Source organism: Paramormyrops kingsleyae, chromosome 23, assembly GCF_048594095.1.
Source record: "Paramormyrops kingsleyae isolate MSU_618 chromosome 23, PKINGS_0.4, whole genome shotgun sequence".
Classification (NCBI taxonomy): domain Eukaryota; kingdom Metazoa; phylum Chordata; class Actinopteri; order Osteoglossiformes; family Mormyridae; genus Paramormyrops; species Paramormyrops kingsleyae.
Genome location: NC_132819.1, coordinates 7,068,547 through 7,088,922, shown reverse-complemented (window position 1 = coordinate 7,088,922; position 20,376 = coordinate 7,068,547). Strand labels below are relative to the sequence as shown.

The following is a 20,376-nucleotide window of genomic DNA, read 5'->3' as shown; positions in this document are numbered from 1 at the left end:
ACGGCTAATAATTTCAATATATAAATCCTTTTAAATTATCATCATCTATCCATCCATCCATCCATCCATCTTCTCAGCACTTTTCCAGGTCAGGACTGTGGAGTGGTGGCTTGAAGCCTCCAGACGACTCCAGTGTGGGGTACATGCTGGACAGGATGCCAGTCCATTGCAGAGCACATACAGTACACGCACCCACACACACTCATACACTTCAGGGTCATTTACAAACATCAACTAGCCTAACTTTACATCTTTGGACAGCCGCTGAAATCCAGAGTATCTGGAGGAAAGTTACACAAAACGAAAAAAAAAAAACAGCGAACTCGCCACACACAGAGTTAAGGATGTGATTCATCCACTTCTTTAATATTATGCAAGAGATTTGCGGCTGATTTTTAAGGATTCAGCCTGTGGTATCAGACAAACCATTTAAATATTTACAAGCCAGTTTCCAAAGAAGTTGGGACACTCTATAAAATGTGAATAAAAACAGAATGCAATGATTTGCAAATCATTTAAAGCCATATTTAATTGAAAATCGTACAAAGGCAACATATCAAATGTTGAAACTGAGAAATTTTATTTTATTGTTTTATGACAAATATATTTTTTTTTTTTCCCCAAACAGAAATAGAGGGAAGATGTGGAGAATTGGTAAAAAACAATAAAAACCTCATCAGGACACTAGACTGGCAACAAACAAACAACCAACCAACCAGACAAACTCAGTTCCAAAGCTTCATGGCTGAACTGGGAATCAAATGAACAAGTTACAAGGCAAACCATGGGGCCCAGGGGAATCGAAGCAGAACGGAAACATGCACACCTGAGAGCACGGGAAAGGTGTAACAAAGACTGACCACTCTGCCGTGGGGGGGTCAGTCACCACAGCTGCGGATAAGAGCCTGTATTGGCTTCGCTGGGGGAGTGTACGGCTTAGTGGGTTCGGCCTCTGGTCAGAAGGTTGCTGGTTTGAGCCTTGGCCGAATAGTCACACCTCCACTGGGCCTTTGAGTGAGGCCCTTAGCCCTGTGAACCTGAAGCTTCACTCTTACCTGTTTGTTTGACAGGGAGCATTCCAGTGTACCCATACTGGCAGATAATGGCTCATCTCTTCTGGATACTTTTTCCATGATGGAACTTCTGCACTTGTCTGACACCCTCTGTTTCACAGACACCTACATGAACTGCGCAGTAATTGTTTTATTATATAACGGGGGGGGGGGGGGGGGGGGTTTAATTATCACTGACTGGGGGTCTATCTGTACTCACTGGGCTCTGCTGTCAGTGAGACACAAACTGCTTGCACATCTGCCTGGGCCCTTTGCCTGCCCCCTCCCCTTCCACACTGACAGCTTCAGCTTCACTTCAAAACTGAAATAATAAAGAAATATATCGGTGGCCTAACAGGTAGGAATGGTATTACCTTACCGATGAAACCTCGCAGGGGTCATGTGGCAGGGGTCATGTGACAGGGGGCGCTCTGCAGCTGATGACTTGGCATGAACCTTAAACATGGGAAAAATGTGAAATTCACGGCATTAATGGGAGTGGTTAGTAAAATATTCTAGACAATACCAGTCAAAAGTTTGGACACACCTGCATTTAATGCACTTGTCTGTGTTTTAGGTGTTATTCACCATACAGTAAAAGGCCTCACAGCGATGACATAATACATATTAAGCATCACAACAAATAAGAGACGTGTTTAACATCTTAAAATTTACTCTGCAAAATAGCCCCATTTATTTCGAGGAGAGCATTGCAGACTCTTGGCATTCTTCCAATCATCTCCCAGATGTAGCCACCTGGAAATCTTCTTCAACAGTCCAGAAGGAGTTTCCACAAGTTCTGGGCACATGTTGGCTACCTTGCTCTTACTCTTTCATCCAACTCATCCCAGACCAGCTCTGTAGGGATTAGGTGGGGGGGGGGGGGGGATTGTGGGGGCCAGGTCATCTGTCACAGCACTATCTCTGTCCTTATTCACAAGATCATACAGCACTTATATAATCCTGAGGTGCTTTGGGTCATTATGGTCATTTGTTTTTCAACCAGATATCTCACTATCCCTCCGATCCCCAAGCTTCTTACCCCTCACAAGGGTCTGTCCCAGGAAGTTCACCAGCTCAGCTAACTGTACAGTATGTCTTTCCACTGTGGGAGGGAACTGGAATACCTTTGGGAAAATCCTCAATATCACACTGCCGCATTTCATTGGCTTCGCTTAAATTGCACAGATTACAGATTTTCTATGTTATGCTTATATGTGCCTAAATAATGCTCACAATTTAAGTGCTAATTTGATCAATTAAGCCAGCAGAACAGTTTGGAATGAAGTGAAGAAGCAGCCTTGTAGCATCTGAGGTTACTGCCAAGAGCACCTACATACTCCAGAGATCCCAAAGTGCAACACCTGAGTCACAGCAAACCAGGGAAACAGCAGCAAACCTACAGTATAAAGTGCTGGAAAACACCATTAACACTGGCAATTATATGCAGCCTAACAATGAGCAGCATCCTCAGGTGATTCAGCGAATGACCTTGACTCCAGACGGAGACGGTCTGCTAAATGGAGGCCAATGGAGTTTGTGCTCTGGTGACTTGATTCAGATCAAGCCACTCAATGTTCTTTGATTAATTGACATTGGGACCAAGTGAACCTGCAAAGCATCTGTCAGCCCCCTGCGAAAGTGGTCAATGAATCAACCTGGAAAGGTTTTAACCTCAGCCAATACTAGGTCACCACGTCTCCTATCAACCACTGGGCAGCAGAGCAGTAATTTGCAATAATAATCTCGCTCTTGTCTCATCTCTTGAAACTACAAAATTTTGTTTCGCAACCAGTCAGCCATTATACCATTTTGAATGAGGCAGCATCAACCATATGGGGTGGAATTGAATTTGAAGTTTAGTTACCAGATAGCAAGGAGAGTGCGAGGTAGTGAGAAAGTAGAGAAACGTGAACGAAGAAAGTCTTCTTCTAAGATGTTTCACATTGTGTTCTCTCCTGAGGCAGACAGACCACTCGAGAGGTCAAGATGCTCCTGGTACTTTGTGTGACATTGCAAAGGTTATCCGTTACTTTGGAAATCCTCCTTTTAAAGTTTTGACCTAATTTATCGGTGAGTTGAGTCATTAAGGAGGACAGCGTGTTGGTGCATTTTGGAGAGCTTGCCGCTCTAACATGACAAAGACCCTTTCAAACATCTTCAGAAGGGACAATCTGTCCTTTCTGTGGATTTTTAAATTGTCACCTCAGTCCATGCGGCAGTAAGAATGCAGCAGAGTCGGTTAGTCTTTAAATGGATGCTTAGATTAAAACTTTCAATGGCCGGTCCTCAAAGTCCAGTTAAACATTTTACCCTGTAGCTCCTCCACTTTTTGGCCAAATTTCAATGATAGAAGGTAATTTTAGGTTAAACTTTAGTCGAATTTTTCAGAACTGTATTATTGTATTGTACAGGTGGTCTACAGACAGAAAAATAGGCCATACTGTGCACAATTTCGAGATGTGGTAAGAATTAAAAATAAAATTGTGATGTAACTGAATTAAATATTTGGAAGGACATCCTTTTTCCAAGATATAAATGGGAAGCCTGCATACTTCAGGAAGGATCCCAAGGTTTCCGAGGGAGTCACATGACAATCTGGGAACACAGAAAAAAGATTAGAAAAAAAAGGACCAGTGTAACAGTGCAACGCGAGAAAAATAGAACAAGAGAAATACAGAGTGTAGCTGGAGCAGGAATCTGGGTCAGAACGGCATAAACATTTGGCTGGTGAGAGGTTTGGATGGGGGGGGTCTGGTGTGCGTAGAATCAGGACTGATTACCCAGACAGGCCTGCCTAACTTCCAGCTGCTGTTAATTCACCTGACAAAAATGTAAGCGAGACATCGGATTTGATGAGGCATCCGAGGCCAAAGATTCTAATCATCCCAGGGCTGAAAATTGCAAGTTAAAGGGCAGCAATGCAGACTCACATAGACCAATCAGCTTGCATGCCCCCCCCCCCCCCACCATTTTTCAGCTTGTTTTGCTAATGTCACCTCTCCCGTGGTGTCAGTGTGCTCCACGCTGTCCTCACAGGGATGAGCATTAACCCAGTAAGCTAGCCATGACAGGACCAGTAGTGCAACTGCACATCTGAACCATTTCCTTTAACAAGTAATGAAAACAGCCAAAATTACAGGTCATTTTATGTAATTCTATACATATTGCATATTATATATTAATGCTATTTTGTCCATTTGTACTGCTGGATTTTCACATTGTACTGAAGAGTACAACAACAACACCAGGAAATAGACCAAATTCACTTCTTTAGCTACTTTGATCCAAAACAGATGATTAAAAAAAAAAACTGTTAAAGAGCCACTTAATGACACTGAAACGTTTAATTTGCGCTCAGTAAATGGCAGGCAGAGCTAATCAGACATGTTAATCTTCGTCGTCATATTCTGCTTCTCCGAGTGAAGCAGAGTAATGCTGATGCCGTTAAGTGTCTCATTGCAGATCAGTCATCTGGCCGATCAGTCACACCAAACACTCCTGCCATTTGCCACCATTAACCCTGCTCTTTTCTCTTTACACAAATTTCAAGGTGACATTTTTTTACCGCAAACCACCAATGATATCGCTGCACTTACTCTGTACAATGCAGACCCATGGCAAAGCAGAACACAGAGACATTAATCATTCAAAAAAAGACACTACGAATAATCATGTGTTGGTTCTGCCAACGCCGATCCTGGGTGTTCTGGTGCCCTCTGTGAGATTCTTCCAGGACCCCCAATTTTTATATTGAAATCCTATCAGTAACACAGGTTATCTGGCTGCTAACTACCAAGTTCACATCTGTTTCACAAGAAAAATCGTGTAATATTAAAACTAGTGTAAATAACTAACGTCATGGAATGCAAGCAGAGGTATTTCAGTCACTTTTTACACCCCCTAGTCAAATGGCACTCTGGACGATGGCTTAGACTCCTACAGAGCGGCTTACCCCAGGGCTCTGCTACAGCGGTGCGCTGATTGGCACTGATGTTATCTCGCACCTGTGGATTCCAGGGTTCGAGTTCATGTAAGTAGAGTTTGCATGCTCTCCCTGGGTCATTCTGGGGTCCCTCTAGGGGCCTGTATCGCAAAGCAGGATTTCTTTATTAGCTTGAGTAAATTGTCAGATTTAAGGTAGTCTGGACTAAATGTAAGTAAACAAAGATATGGTTGATTTAAACTAGGTTACCTTAAATCTGACAAGTTATTCAACTAAGCAAGAAACCAGGCTTTGTGATACAGACCCGCAGGTTTTCTGCCCACCGAATCTAACTTTAAAGTGAACTAGAGCCACCGGATTCTCTGAAGGTGTAAATGGTGAGTGCAGCTCATCCTGGATCATTCCCTGCCTCTGGGATGGGCTCCGTGACACTGCATAGGACAAGTGGTTATGCATGCTGGATGGATGGATATTGCAGCATTAGATACTGCAAATAAATTCTGTACACATATATTAATTGGCATTATTTGGGTATGATTAGGTCATAATGTGATTTTTACCAGCGAGACATAACACAAACCCACCAGTACCTTCGCCAGATTGTCAGGTGCTGCTGGGAACGATCAGTGCTTGAGAGAGCCTCCAAAAATGACCCGCTCGGTCTGACATCACCGCAAAGCCTGGCACCCAGTGCAGTTTCTGGGTGATTTACACAGCAACTAAACGAATCTGCGAAAGACCTGGAACAATGCATCAGTGACATCAGCCTGGTTATCATCCAAAGCCCTCATTCTTAATCTATATCTGGGGTGATTTGCACATGAATGAATTGAGCAGTGAATATGATTTTAGTGCTAAGGAGGCTCAGAATAACAGCTCTGTGCAATCATTTTCCCACAAGCTCATTGCAGATGGCACCTACCACCCCCCATGTTATTTGACATTCACCAGTCCTCTATATTTAGCGTTCTTGCTGCACAAAGACTCGTGTCACATGCTTCCCATAGTCACCTTTGGCATCCTACATAATGTACATTATACTTAAATACATGTAAGACTGCAAATAGTCAAGGCCCTCTCCCTATGCATTAGTGCAGTCGCTGCTCATAGATCAGGCAGAATATCCATCCATCCATCCATCTTCCGTACCCGTTTGTCTTATACAGGGTCACAGGGGTCCTGAGCCTTTTCCAGAAGGTACAGACGCAAGGCAGGAATAGGGCACCAACCCACCGCAGGGCACACTCACACTCACACACCATTCACACACATAAGCACACATATGGGCAATTTGGGCAGCATCACACCCATTATTTTTGCTTGAATTTAGCAGCTCTGTCATGCTCTGTCTGCATGTTTGTTTATCTTCAGGTTGCCAGATGCTGATGTTTAACTTGCTGCTTGGGTCTAATGACTGTGATTAATTGCTAGTGATCACTCGCAGGTGAAAGAGGCTCCTCACTGACAAAGTGCTGCCTTTTATTATTTTTATTGGTAATTGATACTCTCTCAGGCCTGTTTTCCTGCAAAACAGGACTGACAGAAACCCAAGATGGACGAATCACCCTCGAAAGGAGTTAGCACATCTTTAAAGGTTGGTACAACAGCATATTAAAACTGGGCATTTAATTGCCAGCTTCATGCACTCTGGAGAGTTTGCATACAGGTCCAGCCACATGCAGTCAGTCGTGTTTAATTTCCCCAAGTTTTCCCCCTGATAAAGATTTCATAGAGACGGGTGAGGGGCTGGTACCCCTTGTTTGAGCCACATCAAACAAATAAAACATCTCAGAAAAACAAAAGGGACTGTACTATACCAGTCTTACCTCTTATGCAAACTGGTAACCAGATCATCATCCAACCACATGACTGGGTTAATTGGTAAAAACAACAAATGTACTTACACATTTTCACACTAGTATATTACATTTGATATAGTTATAATTTCACATAGAACATGCACAGACACTGATTCATGGTCAATGTTGCATCCTTCCCATCATGTCTGCCTGACCCTCCTGTCTGATGATCCACGCCTGTTGCTTGTTGCCCCTCGTTACCCTTTGTATTTGAGTACCTGTTTGTCTCACCAGCCCCAGGCCGCTCATTGCCGTCGTGCCTCCTGTCTGCCCCTGTCCTTCCCCTACTCACCTTCTTGTTTTCACTACTCGCAGTCTCGTTTGTTTCCCTGCTCCTGTTAAGTTAAATAAAACCCCCTTGTTCGCCAAACGCCCGTCTTTGAGTCCTTCATCCTGCATCTCCTGACAGTCAAGCACACCAACCCAAAAATATTTAAAAATAAAATAACGGAACACAAAACCAAAATGCTTTTTAAAACATTTTATTCCAAAAAAAAGAAAACAAAACGTTAAAATAGGTTTCAAGTTCAAGAAAGTAAAATAAGCTTAAACACAATGCATAGCATCATATACAGACGGATAAAATACATTTTATATATTGCAGACAAGCCATGTTGGTATTACATATGTACACTAAGTATGTAAACTTCTATTTACAATCTTTATTACATTTACAAAAAAAATTGTGGTTTTTATTTGAATTACATATATATCGCTCAGATATATATATAATTATGTTTTTATTTTCCACTAGTATTTTGTACTACAATAATGAAAAACAATGTACAGATCGCTCAGTCTTTTTTTTCTCTTTTTTATAATACAAATTTATTTTCATAAAAATATATCTCTGTACAAAAAGGGTTTTGTTTGTTTGTTTGTTCTCCCATTAGGTGTCTCTGTAGGTCTGCCTTTCATCCGATTCTCCCATCTCCACTGCCCTCCCTTGCTCCCCCTTCCCTCATGTGTTTAGACCACGTCCCGGACGCTCATTTTCCACGACCCCATTTGGGCGAGCAGCACGATGCACCACGACGGAGACAGAAATGACATATATCAAATTACGTTTGTCCTATCAGGCTTCTGCATGACGATGACAGCAGAATGATGACTGGCCCTAGCCCTGACCTAAGCACTATTACCTTCACATTATACCATTTCGTGCATTACACGTTTTCTGAAAATCTGTAAGTTGTCACAGTGCATCTCTCGAAACGGGTATTACCCTCGTGTAAATAAAAGGATGAACGTATCAGAATACCAGCTGTCTTTCTGACCTTTTTAGTATACCATGTATATATATATGATTGCAATTATATGAAATATATATTTTATATATTTACCTTTATATATATATATATATATATATTCAAATTTTGTTATATACAATGAAAATATATTGATACAATTAAATGTATATGGTTTTCATGTATCTGAATCCACTGCATAGGGTTCTGCTGGGGGAGCATTTAAGGAGGTTTAAAGGAAAAGAAAATAGGGCCAAATAGGGTCTCTTGTGAGGGCTTCGCCCGGAGACATCCTGTGGGCCTAGTCTTCAGCACGTAGCTGTGACGACTGAAATAAAACCGACGCGGCGGTGAGATGTCCAATTAAAGCCTGGGATACAAAGGCGGGGACAAAACAAACGATGTTCCCTCTCGGAATGGCGCATCAGTGAGCTCGGATTATCCGAGAGCTGCAGGGCCGGTCTGCGTTGCCGGCGACGGAATGCGACCTTTGACAAGAAATGCATTTTAAATGTAAATTCCATGCGCAACATCGAAGAAATGTGCAACGACTGCTGGGGTGCAGGCACATTTAAATTGGACTGTAATGCAAAATAACCGCGACCACAAACAAAGGGCGAAAAACAGGGAAAAACAGCTCCACACATAACCATACTTGTTCTGACAGAGTCATGACAGAGCAAGCAATAAGGATGACTTAATAATTTGCGAAGATCCTTCCTGAAAGAGCCAGGCTCTCTGCTAACACATAAATTTATAAAGATGCACATGTGGACAGGGAAGGCTCGTCGGATCTCTGCCGCTGCAGGAACCGCGGAGAGCAGAGAGACGCAGGAAACACAGGGTGTAAACAACACAGCACCTCCATTAAATCAGGCCCTTTCTGGGGTTATTTAAAATAATACAATCTGCTCTGCTTCACCGTATTACATATCTAGTCTAACCTCGTCTTCATTCCTCGGGTTTGCATTTTATCTTTGGCAAAATAGGGACAATAGGGTTCATGGTTTCCTGTTTGAAGGCATGATCCAATTAACGTGTTTTCCTGAGGAGAATGTGAACACATGTAAAAGCTGGGCTCCTACTCAGCTTGGGTTGCGACACTCTTTCTAATATTAACCCTCCTTCATAGATTTTTGGTGTATATGTGATAATAACCATGACCCCCCCCCTCCCCCCCAGGAGACATGGGCGGTGATGTGTTACTATATATGATATATAATTATTAGACTATATATATATATATATATATATATATATATATATATATATATATATATATATATATATATATATATATATATAAAATCTCTACTTTTTTTTTCAGGCAACTGTGTCTAGGTCTCAGTCTTGTGAAATGTATTTTATCTTTTAATGTTTCTTTGAATATTGTAATGGCCTGTTTTATCTGAGACATGTATGGGGAAAAGCGTGCTGGGGCTTGTCATAACAGATTAACCGAGGAAAGGAATCGGTGCACCACAGGAAACTGGTGGGGGTGGGGGAGAGTCATGCCACAGGGCTGCACCCCAGCTGTCCCTCATGTGGCTCTCACTATAAATCAGCGCTCCCTGCTCACTTGCTGCTAAGAATCCACATGTGTGCTTGTGTGTGTTGCGTCTATGTTTATAAATATATATGTTAACCATGCAAACTCCACACACACGGACCTGGGGGCAGGACACCCCCCCCCCAGACTCTATAATGCTGTCCACTAAGTCACATTGGCCAACCCCTGATTTTCAAACACTGTATTTCATATGTATTTCAAAGTGACTGGTGATTGGTGGTTATATTGCACCTTCCAACCACTTTGCCTTATATATCATTTGGGAAACGCAGCCTTTGCTTTCCTCACACTCTTTCCATTCCAATATTCTAATAAGTAGCAGGTGACAATCAATTCACACAGCGGAGATAAGGCATTTAAAAGCAATGAAATAGTAAAAGGAATTACCACGGCTGTGTGAAACGGCTAACGTTCTGTACAATAATCCGTTTCAGAAAGTCCCTTTGTTTGAGCCGTTCGCAGAGATAGCTGAATGCTTCCAATAAAGAAGGCATCAGATTGTAGTGTGTCGCTGGGTAGCTGTTAGCGGCATCGCGCACAACCAAAACCAAACAAAACAGTGATCATTTACATATTAATTTATGTTTTGTTTTAGCCAACTTTGTTTAGATGGAGAATCGTCTACTAGACCGTATGTGTGAACACTATAACACTATAAATGCACTATAAATGGTACGATAGCACACCTACTGCGTATGCATTATGCCCATCCTCATATATAAAGCTGAATAAAACTAGGGAAAACTTGCAGCTGCAGTTTTTAACTTAAAAATATCCTTTTCACAAAATAAACCATGAAAAATGTGGCCGTGAACGACTGCTCATCACCTTGTACAGAATTTGCAAAAAAGTAGTTCCAAAGACTTTTCTGAATTCATGAAGTAAACAGAATTAGCCCACTGTGATCTACTTTGTACTCAGTTTTAACATATTTCAACTTCTGAACCTAAGTCTGCTATTGTGCTGAGCAAAATTAAACAGCCCTGACCAAGCATGGACGTACAGTATTTTGTTAACCCTCTCTTTTAATACCAAGGTACAAAAAAATTTATGCAGTGTAGTGTGTCTACCAGTAAGTGGCCAGTGAGGCCTGAGGCCTATGAAATTTGTGATATTACTTCCTGTCAGGGTTCACAATTCACTTCTGGAGAGACTGAGATAAAACACTAATGGGCACCAAAGTGACCTTACTGTCTGGTTTCCAGGCAAATTATCCAAGCAAAGAAAACACCTCACATCCCTCATCCTGGACTTCCTCTAATGCGACATCACTTCCTGCCTGCTTTGCGTAGGAGTCACCCTTGTCCATACTCTTAATACTATGGTGAGGGCACAACCCCTGTGACAACACGCACAACATGACCGCTCACGGTCATTTCAGGGTGCGAAACAACATTACGCACTATAAAAACTCAGCTTAACTATCCTGACAGCATCTGCCCACGGTTTCGAGCAAAGGGACTATTACAGAGAGAGAAGGCATCTTGAATCGGAAAGCAGCCTGCCCTTCCTTGTCAGCCAATAAAAGATGCCAGTTTTAACACTCAGAAAGGCCCTTTGATTGCAGAGTGAACATTCAATACCACAACCTCTTCTGGCCGTGATGAAAACTGCAGTGCCCGAACACAAGGGGCTGAGCAAATGCAGCACAGGGTCACAGCGAAACAATTACATTCTGCCTTTGTCATAACTGGGTGAGTATTTATCTTTTTTCAAACCTCTGAGTACTTGTGTGTAGCCTTCAGTTGCTTTCTTATCCCACAAGACAAAACCTATGTGAATTCCATCATTTCATCCATGATCGTCATGAGAAAGAGCACCTTTTCCCATCAGAGAGGGGCGGTATCCCTCCTGCCCTTTGTGTTTACATGCGAATTTTATGTCGAGCAATTTTTCAGCACCTCCCTGGGGATTCCTGAATATACAATCCCCGTTATGTGCACAGGAAACACAAATCTGATGGGCATTTGGTTCTGGGATTTACTTTAAATACACAAACACTTGCAAACAAATATACACACTCTCTCACACACATTCAGACATACAAAAAGCGAGTCTTTAATACAGCTTCCTTGGTGACAAACTGCAGGCCATGACATTTCCACTCGCTATACCAGCTGCACACCTGTGGAGCCTCGTCTAGAAGTCCATCGTTCAGAATATATCGGGGTGCGGAGCTGCAGATCCGCAGCGGAATATACACGGGACTGTTCCGTGTGACGTGGGATATCCAGTGAGATCCTCAGCAGAGCGCTGTGGGGGGGTCTGGCGCTCTGAGTTGCTACAAGAGTAATGAGCCACACATCTGCTCCACTGCAGAACAAAAAAAAGCAGAGGATGCACCGTCCGGAGGCACGTCCACCAGCTCCAAGCCGTCTGCGGTGCAGAGCCAATGGCCGCTTCCTGTGGCCGTGAGAGTGCATGAGCAGGTAGGTACTGTCCCACATAAAGCATCGCTCGCTTTCATTGCCTGACAGTGAAGTGCTTCACCACGTTTTCCACCGTGCCATCTACTGCAAGACCTTTTCTCCAAGAACTGAAAACAACAGAACACAGAAACTCTCTGTTTTTGGCGAGTTTGTTTCCATTTTGCGATGATACTGATTCAGAATGTTTTAGTTTTTTTCTATTCTTGTTTTTTTTTTTTGTCTTTTTACAAGTCACCAGGTTCTCTGACTGCAGTCCGATCTCGTTGGTCTTCCTCTGGTTAGAGATGCAGGTTGAGAGGCTGGTACTCCAGCGAGGGGGATGGCGCAGTGCCACGCAGAACTCTGAGAGCATTTTAGGTTTTACGATGACGACGTGTGATGTGACGGGACAGCCTTCGCTTCTGGGTACAGTGTGGCAACAGACAGGAGCCTGACGAGGAAAGGGGACAATGTCGGGGACAAATCAGTTTCGAATGTTAGGCATTTGCAAGTACAATTACATGCTACTTTTTGCAAATTCTGCCTAGCTCCGCTTGGAGACAAACACGCACATAAATTTGAGAGAGAAGCTTTGGGTCTGAATGCAGGGTCAGGCCATTTATCCAGCACCTCTGCGGCATCTTAGAGGGTTACGGGCCTTGCTCAAGGGCTCAACGGAGACGTGACTATCTCGCCTGTGGAGGTTCGAACCGGCAATCTTCCGATCACAGAGTGGGAGGCCTATCCCACTGCGTCCCACGGTGGCCATTAAAGTCTAAATACTACGAAGATGAGATTCCATGAAATGTGGCCACCTGCCTCCTGTATGCATATGTGTTCTGTGAAGGAGTCAAAAAATGTTCACTTAAAAAATGACCAATAGCACAAACCAGTGCAACATCCCTCAACATTTGTATCGAGGGCCATCAAAGACATTGTGATTTTGTGTCTGTTTTAGCACATGAGATGGGGTGGTGATTAGATCTTAACCAGAGAGGTGCATGGAATACAGCAAAATCCAATTACTCCCAACTTTCTGGGAAGTTCACAGCCTACGGCTTAATATTCGGCACCCTTTGGTAAATCCACAGGAAATGCCATAAAATATTTTGTTAAAGAACTGGATTGAAGCAAACTCCTCTGGCCTGAATCAGCACTTCGTGGTAAAGGGGGGAGCAAGGCAGCCAGTATCAGGCTCTCAGTCACCGGCCTGCTAAGCAGCGAGGAAGGCTTGGGCTCTGAGGACAGCCGTCGAGGAGATCAGGCAGACAAAGGACTCAGCCAATAAAAAACCAACAAAAAAATGAAACACTGGGGTGCCTCCTGCCCACTTTGCGTGTAACTTAATCTCGTAACTGTGAAGGATGGATGCTTGGGGCTCTGAGGAGCAAAGGGCAAAATAAGAAATGATGCTCTTCATTGGAATAAAGAAAAACAGTCTGCTCTGTTCATCAGGGTACATATAGCTGAAAGCTGATTGGCCACCAGAGTGCTCACTCAAAGATTCAAACCAAATGATTGGCTAATGGTAAGGTTGGACCCTCTGTATGAATTATGGTCGTTTTTATGCCTCATAAAAAAATACTAGAATCGCCTCGGAGGTCTCTGAACACCGCTGGCTGCTACTCACCTGGGCAGGGGGTAAGGGGGGAGGCCGGCCGCTATACCGCAGTGCACACAGTGCTGACGGTAAACTCTGTCTCATTGGCCATGATGTCCGTGGGCTGTATGTTGCGGTCGTACATTGGGTTCTCGAAGGTGGCTCTCCCATTGGTGTTCTCGTGGCCTGCGTAGCCGTTGAAAGGGACCTTAGGTCTTCTCCTGGGCGTCGGTAAACAGAGCAGAAGGCTTTTAATGGAATGTAAAAACAAACACTAATTACTGCATTTGAAATATCCTCAGCACACTCATAAGCCGTCACACTGCACGCAAGGCTTTTATGTTACTTCAAACATAATATATAATTACACATTTGTTTTGTTTAATATGATGGTATTAAGCAAGAACCTCACCAGGAAGGCAAAGCAAAGAAAACATTTTTTTTTGTACGTTTTCAAGCCTGATGTACAGCATTCACAGACGTTACGATGAATTGTCGGATTGCAAGCCTTGCAGCATTTTGTCCTGCGCTTGACGTTTTTTTCCCCGATTTGTCAGTTCAGGGAATAGCCATTTTTTGGCTACTCAGCTTGCAGCCTGAATAAGGGCTTGTTTGCCATGTAATAAGGCCGACCCTAAACCCGACTGCTTGAACGATGGAGGTTATTAACAGACAAGGGCTTTTTGCAGGCCAATAAAGAATTAATCTACCAAACAGCTGACATGGGCAAACCACCAGTCATGATACACACAATTTATTTACTACAAACAGAACTTTATTTACTTAGCTGATGTATGACCAGCAAAATTCCTCAGCTTGTTCCTCTGAGTAAGAGACGGTCAACTGTGTATAAGAGCTGTGGTGTGTGTGACTCCAAGGCCGGCAAACACACCTGTGTTTGTAGAGGTACAGAGCGAATCCTGCAATGATCATGGCTATGAAAGGCACTAATATAGCTGCGGCCACAGAGCTGCTGTTGGAGGCGAAGTTGTAGCCAGGACTGTCTGGGTTTGGGTCCAGTTTCTCCGTATCTGTGGGAGAAAGAACCATCAGAACATGGAAACACCACCTTGGGCTGCTGAGAGGGAACGTTCGCTTTAATTATCGCACGATTCACAGCTGAAACAGCGGGTAAGGTGACACACCATCCCATAATGATAAACAAATAAAAACATCGCCATAAAATGAGCTGAAGCAGGATGAAAATTAGGGCACCCAACAGCTCTCAAAGACCACGGTTAGACAGCCTTCCCACCGGCACTGAAGATGACTTCCAAGCATTTAAAAACTGAGAAACAAGCATCATTAGCCAATCTAAAGAGAGCTGGTCAGATACGATGATCTCACATTTCCCTATGAAGCTTGCATTTTGTTTTAGAAAAACAAACTTATAAGGCCTACACAACTGAGTGTAGGAGCAATGCAAGGAGCTGTAGGAGTCATACATCACCTACTGTATTTGGGAGGGGAGCTTTTTTCCAATACCAAACCCCAGGAATGATTTCAAAATATTGACATTAAGACTGAAATTAAACAATTTTGCTTGTGTTGTGCTGTGCAACCCAAAATACAACACGAGAAGCTGCAGTTACTTTGCACATGACGGCAACAAACTGAAATGAAGTCAAAGCTAAACCAGAGCAAATCCAATTATCCGCCATCATTATGGCAGGGGATGGAGGCATGGTCGGGCTGTGGCCCCCTCCTTTATTAATAAATCCGGTGTTTGAACAATCTGTCCCAGGTTTGGAAGAGGACTGGCCAGGCATCTGCTATTTTGTGGAAGGAGGGCCCTGCTTCACAACAGGGGAATTGGCAAAATTCTTCCCTGCTTGGCATCCTCTACCCTCACAAAAAATCTTACAGCTAAATCATTTTTTGGTCCATACTTTGTTAGTATTGTCCTTTTTTTATTACTTTCTCATCTGACGTTTTAATCTAAAGGCATGCTTTTAGTCATTTTACTGAAGCAATTATGCTCAGTAATTATGCCTGTCCTAGAAGCCTAACCACCAAGCAGATGCCTGTCCTAGGGGCCTAACCAGCAAGCAGATGCCTGTCCTAGGGGCCTAACCAGCAAGCAGATGCCTGTCCTTGGGGCCTAACTAGCAAGCAGATGCCTGTCCTAGGGGCCTAACCAGCAAGCAGATGCCTGTCCTAGGGGCCTAACCAGCAAGCAGATGCCTGTCCTACAGGCCAAACCAGCAAGCAGATGCCTGTTCTTGGGGCCTAACCAGCAAGCAGATGTCTGTTCTTGGGGCCTAACCAGCAAGCAGATGCCTGTCCAAGGAGCCTAATCAGCAAGCAGATGCCTGTCCTTGGGGCCTAACCAGCAAGCAGATGCCTGTCCTAGGGGCCTAACCAGCAAGCAGATGCCTGTCCTTGGGGCCTAACTAGCAAGCAGATGTCTGTTCTCGGGGCATAACCTGCAAGCAGATGTCTCTGACTGACATTCCTCTGCTGCCCTAATTGGCATGGTGACTGATCCACCCCATTTTTCCACGTCACCGAAAATCAAAGCACATGTTTTTATTCTAATTTATCGGTTTGTTGGCGATTAGAATCATCTATCCGACCATCTTTCACAGGACACAGGGCAGGGGACACCCTGCATCACAGGGCACAGGGCAGGGGACACCCTGCATCACAGGGCACAGGGCAGGGGACACCCTGCATCACAGGGCACAGGGCAGGGGCAGGGGACACCCTGCATCACTGGGCACAGGGCAGGGGACACCCTGCATCATAGGGCACAGGGCGGGGGACACCCTGCATCACAGGGCACAGGGTGGGGACACCCTGCATCACAGGGCAGAGGGCGGGGACACCCTGCATCAAAGGGCAAAGGGTAGGGGACACCCTGCATCATTGGGCACAGGGCAGGGGACACCCTGCATCACAGGGTAGAGGGCGGGGACACCCTGTATCACAGGGCACAGGGCGGGGGACACCCTGCATCATAGGGCACAGGGCGGGGGACACCCTGCATCACAGGGCAGAGGGCGGGGACACCCTGCATCACAGGGCAGAGGGCGAGGACACCCTGCATCAAAGGGCACAGGGCAGGGGACACCCTGCATCATTGGGCACAGGGCAGGGGACACCCTGCATCATAGGGCACAGGGCGGGGACACCCTGCGTCACAGGGCACAGGGCGGGGGACACCCTGCATCAAAGGGCACAGGGCAGGGACACCCTGCATCACAGGGCAGAGGGCGGGGACACCCTGCGTCACAGGGCATATGGCGGGGGACACCCTGCGTCACAGGGCATAGGGCGGGGACACCCTGCGTCACAGGGCAGAGGGCGGGGACACCCTGCGTCACAGGGCACAGGGCAGGGGACACCCTGCATCACAGGGCACAGGGCAGGGGCAGGGGACACCCTGCATCACTGGGCACAGGGCAGGGGACACCCTGCATCATAGGGCACAGGGCAGGGGACACCCTGCATCATTGGGCACAGGGCAGGGGACACCCTGCATCATAGGGCACAGGGCGGGGACACCCTGCGTCACAGGGCACAGGGCGGGGGACACCCTGCATCAAAGGGCACAGGGCAGGGACACCCTGCATCACAGGGCAGAGGGCGGGGACACCCTGCGTCACAGGGCATATGGCGGGGGACACCCTGCGTCACAGGGCATAGGGCGGGGACACCCTGCGTCACAGGGCAGAGGGCGGGGACACCCTGCGTCACAGGGCATATGGCGGGGGACACCCTGCGTCACAGGGCAGAGGGCGGGGACACCCTGCGTCACAGGGCATAGGGCGGGGACACCCTGCGTCACAGGGCACCGGGCGGGGGACACCCTGCATCACAGGTTACAGGGCAGGGTACACCCTGCATCATTGGGCACAGGGCAGGGGACACCCTGCATCACAGGGCAGAGGGCGGGGACACCCTGCATCAAAGGGCACAGGGCAGGGGACACCCTGCATCATTGGGCACAGGGCAGGGGACACCCTGCATCACAGGGTAGAGGGCGGGGACACCCTGCATCACAGGGCACAGGGCAGGGGACACCCTGCATCATAGGGCACAGGGCGGGGGACACCCTGCATCACAGGGCAGAGGGCGGGGACACCCTGCATCAAAGGGCACAGGGCAGGGGACACCCTGCATCATTGGGCACAGGGCAGGGGACACCCTGCATCACAGGGTAGAGGGCGGGGACACCCTGCATCATAGGGCACAGAGCGGGGACACCCTGCATCACAGGGCACAGGGCAGGGGACACCCTGCATCACAGGGCAGAGGGCAGGGACACCCTGCGTCACAGGGCGTAGGGCAGGGGACACCCTGCGTCACAGTGCACAGGGCAGGGGACACCCTGCGTCACAGGTCATAGGGCGGGGACACCCTGCGTCACAGGGCACAGGGCGGGGGACACCCTGCGTCAAAGGGCAGAGGGCGGGGACACCCTGCGTCACAGGGCATAGGGCGGGGACACCCTGCATCACAGGGCATAGGGCGGGGACACCCTGCATCACAGGGCACCGGGCGGGAGACACCCTGCATCACAGGGCACCGGGCGGGAGACACCCTGCATCACAGGGCAGAGGGCGGGGACACCCTGCGTCACAGGGCAGAGGGCGGGGACACCCTGTATCACAGGGCAGAGGACGGGGGACACCCTGCGTCACGGGACACATATCATAGTAATTGTTAAATCTGAATATTTAATGATGATTGTTAACTTTGAATGCATTGTATAGTGTTTAACGTACTGCACCAAAAACTAGCATTTCAGTTTTTATTTGAAGTGCTGTAAGTCTTTGGTAGAGTCCATCCCGGAACAAAGGAAAAATACATTCATCTACAGCCACAAAAAGGCAAAACCATCAGGCCTTTGGCCAAAAGAGTCTGCCCTCTGTGTGTGACAAATGCAGCAATCTTTGATGCATGGCAAGATGTCTTGGGAGAAATCACTGACCCTCACTGACAAAGCACAGAGAATTGAGCATGAACACACATTTATACACTAGATCTGTAACGGAACCCTGTGAGTGCAATATACAAGAAGTAGGCCGAAAGAAATCAATGCATTTTACAGTTTAATTGCTAACAAAACAAGCTGTATTACAGACGGCTAACGAGTGACTGAGCGCAGTCGGTGCACTACATGATATACTTGCCAAGTCTCTGAAGTCCAAACTGGCCGAATCCTTTTCCTCTTACGAACCCTTGATACACAAAGGAGTTGGTGGAGGCCATGTATGACACCTGTGGGGCACAAACGCCGGTCTCTCACTGAAGGCACCCTTTCCGTCACACACCAGGCAAGTCCCCCGTGTCTCCAGACCCGCATGAATTTTAATTACAACCTTGCCGTTTCTTTTCCTCGATGTATTCAGGACGAGGTGCCCGCTGCTGATTGCCAGACATTGATTCCGCTGACATTTTAATTAAAAGGAAATTTCACTGGGCATCCCTATCAGAAGCTGGCACTTGGCGAGAGACTGCCAGCCAATCAATGCTAACGTGGCCTGGGACGAAAGGCCTCGCGGTGCTTTTCCCCGGATCTCCATCCACACGAGAGATCCCCCCTCCCCCCTGCCTCATGCCGTCGCCCCACAAGAGTGATTAAGCTGTGCTAACTTCCTGGGTCACGACAAAGCTACCCGTGGGCTAACATCAGGACACTTTGATCCGCACCATCACCCGAGCTTTCCACTCCACTATTAATTACGTTATACCACGCTTAATAGTTTCCTTATATATCCCTAAAATCTCCACATAAGAAGCGTTCATCGCTTCTGGGATAATGGGCTGGTATCCTGAACAAATCTGGATTTTTCAAGGATTTAAAAATATGTCATGTAGGCAGGGCATGGATACGCCGGTAGATTCAGGGGACCCAGAACTGTACAGGGGCCCATGAATGTGTAAAATAAGATGCTAAATCTTGTGTGTGTGTGTGTGTGTGTGTGTAGTAGCTACAGCCCTGCATGTGGGTTTGGGGATCGCTTACATGGCCGTCCAGCGCCCAATTCAACTTGTTCACGAAGATCTCGACGGGACCCCGAATCTGGTACACCTGAAGCAGCAGGTGAGACTCCTCTTTTTTGTAGATCCCTAGGAGGGAAGCAGGAGGAGCGGGGTGGGGGGGTCACACACTGTCCACGCCCCCTTTTGTCAAAGCCCTCTTGAAGGCACAGCAGTACTGCCCAGAAGCGCATCTAAGCCCAGGGCCCCCCCCCTTACCAGCCAGCTTCAGCTCCACGCCACTGTGGTGGATGAGCGTCCCGTTGACGCGGTTTCCGAAGGGTTCAAAGGCGGTGATGCTCAGCATGGCAGGCTGCTTCTTGCCCAGGTACTCGTATGAGCCCCTCCACAGAGAATTCTTGGCAAAGACACCACCGGGGACTGGAGTGGGGCATTAATATATCACATGTTATTACCATCTTCCTGCAATAGGGGGAGTAGCTAGCACAGGTGTCGGGAGACTAGCCGAAGTACTGCAGCCATATCTGAACTTGCAGATTAAAGTTTATTTGTTGACTGTTTAAGTAGATATGTTCTCACCGAAAGTGACTGGCTTAGATACGACCATTTATCAGCCTCAGGTTTTGCTGTCAAGGGCACAACAAAAACATGCCTGTACTGCTCCACAAATGGCCGCCAGCTACAGCTACAGCTCATTATCTGCCATTTAGCAAACTTCACCAGGGACACCGTCAAACTCAGTCAA

General features: G+C 46.5%; 1 protein-coding gene across 3 annotated transcripts in view; it reads right to left on the bottom strand.

Moving 5' to 3' along the window:
* Positions 1-7,323: 7,323 nt before the first annotated feature.
* Positions 7,324-20,376, bottom strand: part of csmd2 (CUB and Sushi multiple domains 2) — a 261,987-nt gene continuing 248,934 nt past the window's right edge. For 2 of the 3 annotated variants that reach the window (XM_023832148.2, XM_072705512.1), the window contains 6 exons: positions 19,890-20,051; positions 19,657-19,760; positions 18,821-18,908; positions 14,575-14,713; positions 13,713-13,930; positions 7,324-12,533 (listed from right to left, as the gene is read on the bottom strand). In XM_023832148.2, the coding sequence (XP_023687916.2) occupies positions 13,744-13,930; positions 14,575-14,713; positions 18,821-18,908; positions 19,657-19,760; positions 19,890-20,051 (680 nt within the window). In that variant the 3' untranslated portion in view covers positions 7,324-12,533; positions 13,713-13,743. The remainder of the gene's footprint in view (positions 12,534-13,712; positions 13,931-14,574; positions 14,714-18,820; positions 18,909-19,656; positions 19,761-19,889; positions 20,052-20,376) is intronic. The other variant, XM_023832149.2, reaches the window with a different exon arrangement.